Genomic DNA, 11,508 nt, shown 5'->3' on the forward strand with positions numbered 1-11,508 from the left:
AAGCCTCAGACTGGGCCTGCACAGTCAGGAGGATCCCCTGCTTCTCTACCCACTTGCCTATCTATCAACGCTGAGGCAGTAGACGTTTTTCTCCCAAGCATTAACAGTCTCTTTCTGCATGTAACCTTCCTATTCTCTCATTCACTCATCACAGATAACTCTTTCCTTTGTTTGAAAGGGATACTTTGGTTTCTAAGTATTTTTTTTCTTAGCAGCTTTGATCACATTCAGTTCCTGTGAAAAGCACAGTAGCAGCAAGCTATTAATTGGCAGTTTTGATTATTCAGCCTCAAACATTCAGACTATCTTATAAACTGGCCTTTATTTAGTTAATATACCACTATTTTAGGAACAACAGCTGGTCAATGTTATTATTTTTTGGGTTAACTGTGCATTTAAAAAAAATTTTGCTTTGCTGTTTACTTGGGGTGCGATATGGCTGGTGTGTATCCTACCTACAGTGCTGTTGGGACAGAATGCACCCCTACCACAACCCTAAACATTACAAAGAGGCCACAGAAAATCAAAATCTGCTACAGTTAACAAGCAAAACGTTAGAGAAGAAAATCTGTAGGGGCCATTAAATGTGTACCCACGCCCCTGTCAAAATGCCAGGTTTTTGTTGTGTAAAAAAATGGACTGTGGCAAATTATTTCAAACTGAAATGTATCATGGACAACTTAATATAAATAAAGATATATATGATAAATATAAAAGCTGCAATAACCTAGAAACTAATTCTTACAAGCCTCTTTGATTAATTTCTAGTATTTAGTCTTCTTGGGTTCACACCTGCCATCGATTATAGTGCATCTAATCAGCCTGAAGTGAAATTCAGATGTCCTTGTAGGTTTTTTTTTTTACATGTTCTCATTAAGCTAAATCTCAGAGAGGTTTTGTCTTAAAGGAAAATACTTTCAAATACCAGTCAGTTTTGACCCAAAAACCTGCAGGAGTCCTCAAGAAACCTTAAAGTGAGGAGAGATTTTAGTTCGCAGAATCACATTGAATCCTATGCATGAAATTCAGCAAATAAATATGACTTCAGCAGAATAAAATAAACGTGTTGAAATAGTCTAGTGCAAAACTACATTTTACAGAAACCAGTGAGGTCAGTTGAAGAGGGCTGTGGAAAAGATATGTTCTCATGATCTGCTAGGGCAGGAGAACTGTTGCAAGGCAGCATGGAAAAGCATTGCCAGGGGTAGATATTCGACACTAAAAGAGTCGAATCAAAAGGTGCCTCAACAAGGCGCTACTTTAAGGGTATACACTTCTGCAGCAATGTCATTTTATTTTGCCTTGCCAGAACAATCCAAGCTATCCCTTGTTGATCTTTGTTATAATACAGTGCAGTTAAATTCAGTTGAAAATGACAACTAGGAAAAAATTGTTTTAGGAAGCCAGATGGCATAGTCTCATTGGCGAGCCTCAAACCCCTAAACCATTGCTGCAACTCATGCTATTCCTTCCAAACTATCTAAATATATCAGCTTTATTAAAGTTAACTGTATAATACACAGTTTTATGATCTATTGGCCACAGTTGCATGTGAATTTAGCCTGAAAATTCTCCTATCAGGCTCATCATTATTTCAAAGGTAAAACAATTTTATCATTCAGGTCTCACTCTCCCTACTAGTCCATGACTCAAGTCCTGTCTGAACCTTTTGGAAGCCGCTGGCGTCAAATGTAAAATTATCTTTTCGAGGTGTGTTAATGTTACCGGCGAGTAGAAATGTAGGTTCAAAATTAGTTTCAAATTAGGGGTGAAATAGGTTGTAAATGAGCAAAGTGTTTTATACCTATTATGCCTGCAAGGAGATGCTGGAATATGTCTCTTATAGATTTAATAAAGTAATAAATTATTGTTGCTCTCACTGGAGTAAAATAGGTCACTGGAGGTGGACTATGTACTGTCGACTGACTGAATGAAACAATGATTGATGAACTGACCGGACTGCAGGAGGCCACAGCAGGGAATACAATCACAAAATTAATAATCCTTCACAGCATGCAGGGGTGTGTCGATATTTCTGCAGGATGACAGCTTCTCTGCATAATTTCTGCTCTAACTCAGCCTCCCAGTAGATGAATGAGCTTGCAGCTGTGCTCAGGACCATCATCTGTTCTTCTGTAATAATAAACAACCTTTCCTGAGCCAGGAGTGCTGACTGTGGAAAAAGTCTTTTAAAATTGTTTTCAGTTATCTTAGATTGGATACATTTTTCTTTTTGATGCTTTTGGTTTATGTGCATAAAATGTTGGTATTCAGCTGAAATCCAAACTATCCCATTAAAACAAGTTATCTTCCGATCCTGTTTCTGTCTGATCCTGTTTTCTTTTAAATAACTGTTCTTCTGGGTTATCCAACCAGTCTGCCCCTAACTCTTGTCCCCAGCTTGTGGTTTGGACTTGGACCTGGAGAAAGGTTTCCCCCAAGCACATGAAGAGCCTCCTCCCTATCCTGGGTCACCTCCTTATCCATCTTTGTCTCCACCCGTCTCCCCCCCACTGCCTCCCAGCGTCCCACATTATGCAGAAGCAGACATCGTGAGTCTGCAGGGGGTCAGCGGCAACAACACCTACGCAGTACCTGCCCTGGCCTCCTCCAGTCCTAGTGCCGACGCCTTGCCGCTGCCAGAGCTGCCGCGCCAGTGTCTCATTTTCAAGGAGAAGCTGGGGGAGGGACAGTTCGGAGAGGTGAGAACAGGCAAAGACAGAGGAGATGTCTGGGTGAAAAGATCACCGTTCCCCATCGATGTCTGATTTACATTTCTTAATGTGGTCAAAGGTGCACCTGTGTGAAATTGAGAACCCTCTGGACCTCCCTATCCTGGAGTTCCCCTTTAATGTGAGGAAAGGTCGCCCTCTTCTGGTTGCAGTGAAGATACTGCGCCCAGACGCCTCCAAAAATGCCAGGTTTGTATCATCATTCCCTCAGCTTCAGGATGTTTCCTTTGTTTTTACAACTAGCCACCTTCTTAACACAATTTCACATGTTCACTAATCTACATAGTTTCCCTCGAATTAAAAGGAGGATTTTGTTGAATAAAATACTTTCACATATTTCTCTTCCTCTGATGTATAATGAGAATGCTTCTTTGTTCTTCATTTAGCCTATTTCTCAGGTATTTCCTATAGGCTAAACCTTTATAAATATCTGATTCTTTCCTCCAATATTCAAATAAAGTAAGAACTGGAATGTCATAATACACTGAGGAATTAAGAAATTAGACAAAATAAACACAAATACTGCAAGTTTAGTTTAACCTTATATTTCATGTATTTTATTACTTGATTTAAAGGCAAAGCTTTGTGTATTAGAGATGATGCATGCATTTAAAACAGGAAAAAAAAGGTTAAATGCAATGTAAATGTCAGCTTGTCAACCACTCAATGTTTTAATGTACAGACATTGACACATTTGTTGGCATCCCTACTAAAGATGTAAAAAAGGTTTAAAGTAAATTGTTTTTGCAGCTGTAGAATAATTGCTCAGCTCCTTCTTTAACCACATAGGACCAGCACAGTGCCTGCATCACTGGAGACGAAGCCCCAATCCTTCTATCCATCTCCTGCTCCATCCTACCATCACTCTTGAACAATGCACCAAGATATTTGAACTCTTCAGACTGAGTCAGAGTCTGGGCCCCAACTATCCAACTGGCCAATTCATCTACATAGCACCGCTCATGTTCACACCTGTACACTAAATAACAAAATATCAGAAATGCAGGAATCAGTATCCTCTGATAACCATTTAAAAAAGTCTAAAATTATCCTTGTGGGTCTAAAACAAGTAAAGGACACATGAGTTGTTAGATTCTGTGTGCCAGATATTTTGAGATTAATATAACTGACATTTCCTGCCTGTATAATGTTTATTTGTGGCTCATTTTCTCATTCAGTTCTTCACAAAAGCAGTGAAATAAAACATAAAAGTCATGAAATGATCCTGGTTCATTTGAAAAAGGGAAAACGGTAACTAAAACAGATCCGGTTGATGTAAAGAAGGTCGCTGACTTTATTGAGGGGATTTTCTCAGGCAGACTTCATTAGGAGCTACTGGGCCATTGTTGCAAACACTTCTCAGACAGAAGATCTCCCAAAACCTTCAATTAAATACCTCCTGTGGTGGGAAAAAAGTGAAGAGCTGTTGTTTGGAGAAAGGAGCCTTAAATCAGCTTTGTGGATTCAGTCCTAAAACCCACCGGGAGTGGGTGTGAAGCAGCTTTAACTGGGGCATCATTATAAGGCATGTCTGCCTTGGATAAAGACTCGTCTGTTGAGTTTAATGCAGTGTGAAATTGATGAATAGATCTTTGGCAAACAAAACACTGTAGGGGTTTATAGTGCTTCGCTTTTACAGAGAAGAAATATCTGCACCTCTGTAGTTTTCTTCATGGGTGAGGCTTTTCAAACTTATTGAGAGCTGGAGCTGCACAAACATATTGACCTAAAAAACCAATCAATATGTACGAAAGTGCAGAAAGTTAAAACTTTATCTTGAACTCTTGATTCTTAAGAGGAGCAAGAGCTTGTTTTGTTGACTCAGTTTTTTGTTTTCCTTATTCATTATCAGAGATAATGATGTTCCACATCTCTTTTCTTCTGGTAGGAACGACTTCCTGAAAGAGGTAAAGATCTTGTCTCGCCTGAAGGACCCAAACATCATCCGGCTGCTGGGAGTGTGTGTGAGCAGCGATCCCCTCTGCATGGTCACAGAGTACATGGAGTGTGGAGACCTGAACCAGTATCTGTCCCAGCGTGTCCTGCTGGATAAAACTGGACCTTCACATAACATGCCGACCATCAGGTAGCTTATGCATTAAAGTTTACATGCATGCCTACTGAAATCTCCATCTAGTTACAGTTCATACTTACTGTTTCCCTCGCATCCCTTTTTGTTCCTCAGTTATCCAGCTCTCATCTCCATGGCCAGTCAGATTGCATCTGGAATGAAGTTCCTGTCCTCCCTGAACTTTGTGCACCGGGATCTGGCCACTCGCAACTGCCTGGTCGGTGGTGAGAAGGGTGAGAACGGAGAGGATCGAGGCGGGGAGCGTCACATCAAGATAGCCGACTTTGGTATGAGCAGAAACTTGTACGCCGGAGACTACTACAGGATCCAGGGAAGAGCTGTGCTGCCAATACGATGGATGGCCTGGGAGTGCATCCTCATGGTGAGCAGGCAAACATACCGGTTGGTTAGTGAATGAGTAGTGATATGGGGGCTAGACTTTGTTTCATATGAATCGTTTTTAGTTTAATCTACATATGGTTACAACACATTTAAGTCAAAATTCAGGACATTTCTGGACTCAACTTTATCGAGTTCTCACTCTTTTTTTATCTACCTTTTAACAGATAAATACAAAAGTTCATGATAAATTCAGGGCACAGAGAGGAAAGGACCGATGGATGAACAGACAGTGGATTTATGGACTGATGCATAGATGGATGGATGAAGGAATGGGAGAACAAATGAATGGATTGGTGGATTGAGGAGCAGATCCATGGATAGTTGGATATAGGAATGGACTAATTATGGATAAATGGTTGGGTCTTTTAGAAAAGGAGTTTAGAAATAGAAAAAAGTTTAGAAATAGAAATATTTTTTTGAATCTCTGTTTTCCAGGGCTGCATGGTAGAGCATGGGATATCACTGCTGCCTTGCCGCAAGAGGGTCCTGGGTTCAAATCCCAGCCTAAGCTTTTTCTGCATGGAGTTTGCATGTTCTACTTATGCATGCTTGGGTTCCCTCCGTGTTTTTCGGCTTCCTCCCACAGTCCCAAAACATGATTTGGGTTAATTGGTCTCTCTCAGTTGTCCTTAGGTGTGAGTGTGTGCGTTCATGGTTGTTTGTCCTGTGTGTCTCCATGTTGTGCCTGTGATGGATTGGCGACCTGTTCAGGGTGTACCCATTTTGGTGATGTAGACAATAGATAGATGTAATTTTCCATACTTATTCATACCTGGAAAGCTGTTAAATTCCATAGTTTTGCAGACCATATTTGAACCCTGAATCTATGATTTTTTTTATTGTACTGCAATTTTCCACCAGGTTAATGCAGGTCAGAGCTTTTTGGACCACTAATAGTAAAATTATACAAATAAAAACACAAAAAAACAAACCAATGCACTTAAAAAAACAGTGATTCATTAATAAAACACTCAGGTGAAAGAAACCTATTAAATGTGTCATTCCTCTCCAGCAGACTCTCCTTTTATGATAATGATGCTTCTAATCATTGTGACACTAATGGAGATTGTGATGATGAGGCAGTGGTTTAAGTGTGTGTGTTGGTGTGTGTCCTCAGGGTAAGTTCACGACAGCCAGCGATGTGTGGGCATTCGGGGTCACTCTGTGGGAGATGCTGAGCGTTTGTCAGGAGCAGCCGTACTCCAACCTCACAGATGAACAAGTCATAGACAACGCAGGGGAGTTCTTCAGAGACCAGGGCAAACAGGTACGGCATGCACAGAAATATGCACTCTCCACAACATGAGCACAGCTTTGCAGGCTTACACTAAACACTTTTTGGCTTCATAAAAACAAATGTCAATCCCCGGAAAGTCTTGGCGATCATCAGGATGTTTTGGCATTATTTTTGCCCCATCTCTTTCTTACCCTTGAATCATGAACACTGGAATTAACAAACAGCTGAGGGTGAGAATGTTGGTGGTCCGGCCACACCTAGGACGGTTCTTCAACATTTCATGTTTTCTCCATTTGTGTATAATGGCTCTCATTTTGGTTCACTGGAGTCCCAAAGCTCTAGAAATGGGTTGTTCTTTGAGATCTTTTAGCCTAATTCATGTTGTCAGACAGGTTCTATTTAAGTCATTTTTTTAATTTAAATAAATTGAACCTCTTAAAATATGTGTAACCACTGTTCATTCATGATTTATTAAGTGTGACAAAAAAACAAAAAGAAGAAATCTGTAATGAGGCTAATACGTTGTCACAGCAATGTATTGGCAATTAGCATGACTACCAGTACTAAAACAGCAGAGCCATGTGTATTCCCTGGCAGGTGTCAAACTCCTGTCCTCTGGGGTGGTGTCCTGCAACATTTAGATGTGTCTCTGCTTCAGCACACTTGATTTAAGTTGCAGGACCCCAGCCCTCAAGGACTGGAGTTTGACACCCCTGCCCTAGAGAATGTAGAGCTTACCTCTGAGGTTTTTAAAAGGCCAAATCCAGCACGTTCCATGACAGAGGTTAGTGAACCCCCCTGTTATCTGCTGATGGTTTTGCTCTCTCAGCCTGAATGGTCCCCAGACATATATCAACATGCCATAGAAAGTTGTTTCAATTCAGATAGCTTCTTCAACATGTTGTACTTCATCTGACCTAATTTGTATACACCTCACTGACATGAAAAAATGCTAACTTGGAGTCTTCTGTGTGAAAGTTGTTTCTGAAGGGAGAAGAGGGTTGTTACGGTGACCTGGCAGCTCTTAGATATGATGTGTTCACTGGTTGGAAAAATATCATTTTTTTTGAGTTTTCGACCAGACCAGTTGATCAATCTAAAGATCTAATTCTGGTCACTAATAAAATAACAGGCGATCCATAATGTTAACTGGCACCCTAAACACAAACCGATCTAGAGCTGTGCAGAAGTTCATCATATCCCACTGTTTCTCTTTCAGGTGTATCTGAGCAGGCCGGCAGTGTGTCCTCAGGGTCTCTATGAGCTCATGCTGAGCTGCTGGAACAGAGACTGCAAGCTCCGGCCATCTTTCGCCTACATCCACTCCTTTCTTACCGAGGACGCCATGAACATGGTTTGACGGAAGAACGGCAGGAAGAAAGTCGACTTGAGTGCTCTTGCTAGGGCAGTGAAGTGGGATGCTATGGTGGAGGGTGCTTTCACAGGGAAAGTGGGTTGCTCGCTTATGCGTTTTGTACTTTTTGGGTGGATGGGGCTGAGACACCGCTGGTTCGGTTTAGATTCCACCTCAGACCCCCAAAGACATCGTTTGTTAGGTAACAACTACATTTCGTAGTGTCTGGTGGTGGGTTCAGTTTTCTTTTGTTTCAGCTTCTTTACAATTAAGGAGAGATTGTGTCACTGCTGATTTGGTACTGTAGAGATAATGATGCAGGAAACACAATCACAAAAAATACAGTCTGAAACATCCAGCTTATTCAACATTTTAAATGTTATCGTGGGCTTACAGGTGAAAATGCTCTGTGTGCATATCATGAAGAAATGAACACACAGGGATTACCTTAGTATTTATAGCCCATAGCATCCCCTGTAACTCAGTGAGTTTACTTCCAGCTACATCACATTTGGTCTACTTCTTACTACGTCTCTTCATTTGATCTCAGCCCCACGTTCTTGCCCAGTGACCCACATCGAAATAAAAAAAATGGCATGGACCAGACAGCAGCAACCTCCGCTTCTACAATGTGAATACGTCAAATCTGCCATTAGGCACCTATCTCCCATCTTTAAACATAAAAACAAAGAGCCGTCTGACCTCCAACTTGAGAGAAACAGGTCTGCCCCCGATGCCTAACAGACTTCTCAGCCAAGAGAAAAAACTGCACAGAAGATGAGCGTCTGCAGCTGCAAAAAACAAATTTGTTGGATTTTTTTCAGCAGAGAGACGATGCTCTGGGACTCCTTTCAGGCACCTTATCAGGTGTTTTTTCTTCTTACTATTGTTCCTTTATTTGACTGTGACTCCGTCAAAAAGGATCAATTTAAAATTCCACAAATCAGCAGCACTTTACCCTACATGCATTTCCCCGTCTGTGATGAATCTCTTCTGTGTAACTGGTCTGAATGATGTCTCCCGATTCTACTCCCAAATGTTCACAAAAACCTCCTGACATCTCAAACACTCACCAGATAAAATACCTGTTTTTTGTGACGTTAAAAATAATATGATAAATGGCATCCTGTACCCCTTCCAATGAAAAACAAAGGAATGTGTTAATGGTAGAAAAACTAAAACAAAAAGCTGCAATAACCAGGTTACATAACTGTGCACACCCTAGAATACTTTAAGGCACCTTTTGATTCAGTTTCTGGATTCAGTCTTCTGTGGTAGGCATCTATCAGCATCCTACATCTTGATTTGGTAATATTTGCCCTGGCCCTTTGGGAAGGCTTCTCCAATTCTGTCAGATTGTGAGAACATCTCTTGTCCTCAGCCCTCTTGAAGTGCCCCCATAGATGTTCTGACAGATTTAGTTCTGTGTTTTGACTAGGCCAGACCAAAACTTGAATCTTCTCTTAAGGAAGTCATTCTTTTCTTGATTTAGGTATATGCTTGGACTCACTGTGATGCATTAATCTTCAGCTTTCTAGCAGACACAAGATATTAAGGTCAAAGCTGACATTAATTTAAAAGTTTTTCAAATACCTTCACTTTAAAAGAGTGGTTATCCCACAGCATGATGCTGCCATTACCATGTTTCAGTGGGGGTGTGGTATTCATTTGGTAGTTTTCAGTACTGTTTATGCCGGACGCGCCTTTTGAAATTGTGGCCCCAATTTTTTTGCTTCGTTTCAACACATTCTTCCTCAAGGTTTTATCATTTTTAGCCAGACCTGAATATTGACTTTTGGAAAAAATGCTTCTGTCTTGCAACCCTACTCCTTAGTTCAGATATATGGAGAATAACACGGATCGGTATCACATACAAGACTAGAAAAGCATTTTGCTTTTGCTTTGAGCGGAGCGCAGACCTCCGTCCAAGGCAATAGCATGTCAGCTTTTTTCTATACTGATGAGCTCTAGTCTGGGTAACTTATGCCTATGAGCTGCTGAGAGACTGAGGAACCATGGCCTGGCGGTAATGAAGAACCTTGGATCCAGATGGTGCTCCGCATCACCACCGAAATCTAATCATCTGTTCCTTGTCCTAATACCCACCTTGTCTAATAATTTCATCTAAATCCTTTCATAACGTTTTTAGATATTTTATAAACAGATGGACAGACAAACCAACGCAGACAAAAACATAACCTCCTTGGCAGAGAACTTCCTGCGGCTTCTTCTGTGTGCTTAGCCTCCCTGACCACTTCCACTCTTTTCTTCTCATTGATTTTGAACAAACATGCAGTATTAATAACAGTGGAAATATAGGATGATTAAACCTAATTTAAACAGGTTCACTATAATTGGAGGCAAGTAGACTGAACGCTGATGTTAAATCAAAAGGTGCTTCGATAAAACATTGCAGCTTTTTACTGTTTGCATATTTCCCCCTAACATTTGTTTTCTAATTGAACTGTGCAGAATATATATGTAACAATACCTTTGGCAAAGGTCAGCAATGGATTTATCATGGTCTAACTTTTTACGACACAAAAACCTGGCATATTAGCAGGTGGTGTGAAAACTTTTGAGACCTACTGTAATCTGTAGACCCTCCTCTACACAGCTTTGCCAAACCATTAGATGTAAAATATTGTTTTAAACCCTGGAATGGCATTCTGGACTCATGTAACCTTTCAGAGCGCTGAGGTGTTACTGATCATATAATTCTTTTATATCACTGTAAGTTTATGGCAATATTCAAACGGGGAATTGTGGGATTCCTGATTTTTGGTGTGAAAGTTGACCTCTGCATTGTTCCTTGTTAAAGCTGACCGTGGTAGAACCAGTGCTTCTACCGTATTGTCTGTACAGCACTGTAAATCACTTCCTGATTGTAAAGCAATACATGTTTAGATTTTCTATAGTTGTGCCATTTCACTCATTTTGATACACTGTAGTTGACATTAATTTTTAGGATGGTTATAGTAAAAAGTATGTACACTTGCTTTCAATTTAAAGATTTTAAATATTAAGAGACATTAATGGTTTTGGTCCTCACCAGATTACTTTCTCAGATGAACAAAATCATGTTACTATATCTTTATTTAGAATTAAGAACCTGTGTGTAAAGCAAAAACCTTTAGCAGCAATAGCTTAAAGAAATAATACTCTGTAGGACTTTATCAGTCTCACATCATTGCTGGGGTGCTTTGGTTCATTTTGTTTTTAGCATTATTTCAATTTATCATCATTTCTACCATTTGTCTACATTTCAGTTGTGTTCAGGCTTGTAGGGCACAATAGTGATATATATTTTTACGTGATTGATGTCCAGAAAAATAAAATGAAAGAAAGCACAAGACAGGTGGGAACGTTGGTGAAGAGAGACTGTGTCATGAATGTATTGCCTATATGTATATATGGTGAGTAATCCAGTGAAGAGGAGAAAGTCAGGAGAAATGCAGTAGCTTGGAGACCTAACAAACCAGTACCCTACCCAGGGGTTTAAAAGTAGACACACTAGCCTCAAGGTGGGGAGTGTTTTAAAATTACTTATCCGCTTTGGGAAACAGTGGAAAGGCTGACTGATTTGTTTCGTACTGGTACAAGTTTAGTTTTTTGGCTCTTATATAAGATATCTTAGCTAATTTTTTTTATGTATAGATGTAAAATAAAATGTAAGGCTGAGCAACATGGCCCAAAATTAATATCCCAGTAT

The 11,508-nt window shown here is 40.3% G+C and overlaps 1 protein-coding gene across 5 annotated transcripts in view; it reads left to right on the forward strand.

The window, feature by feature from the left end:
- ddr1 (discoidin domain receptor tyrosine kinase 1) overlaps positions 1 to 10,713 on the forward strand; it is an 89,117-nt gene extending 78,404 nt beyond the window's left edge. For all 5 annotated transcript variants that reach the window (XM_047358540.1, XM_047358557.1, XM_047358569.1 and 2 more), the window contains 6 exons: positions 2,401 to 2,702; positions 2,794 to 2,921; positions 4,621 to 4,818; positions 4,918 to 5,185; positions 6,323 to 6,472; positions 7,662 to 10,713. In XM_047358540.1, the coding sequence (XP_047214496.1) occupies positions 2,401 to 2,702; positions 2,794 to 2,921; positions 4,621 to 4,818; positions 4,918 to 5,185; positions 6,323 to 6,472; positions 7,662 to 7,802 (1,187 nt within the window). In that variant the 3' untranslated portion in view covers positions 7,803 to 10,713. The remainder of the gene's footprint in view (positions 1 to 2,400; positions 2,703 to 2,793; positions 2,922 to 4,620; positions 4,819 to 4,917; positions 5,186 to 6,322; positions 6,473 to 7,661) is intronic.
- Positions 10,714 to 11,508: the final 795 nt, after the last annotated feature.

This window comes from Girardinichthys multiradiatus, chromosome 3, assembly GCF_021462225.1.
Source record: "Girardinichthys multiradiatus isolate DD_20200921_A chromosome 3, DD_fGirMul_XY1, whole genome shotgun sequence".
Classification (NCBI taxonomy): domain Eukaryota; kingdom Metazoa; phylum Chordata; class Actinopteri; order Cyprinodontiformes; family Goodeidae; genus Girardinichthys; species Girardinichthys multiradiatus.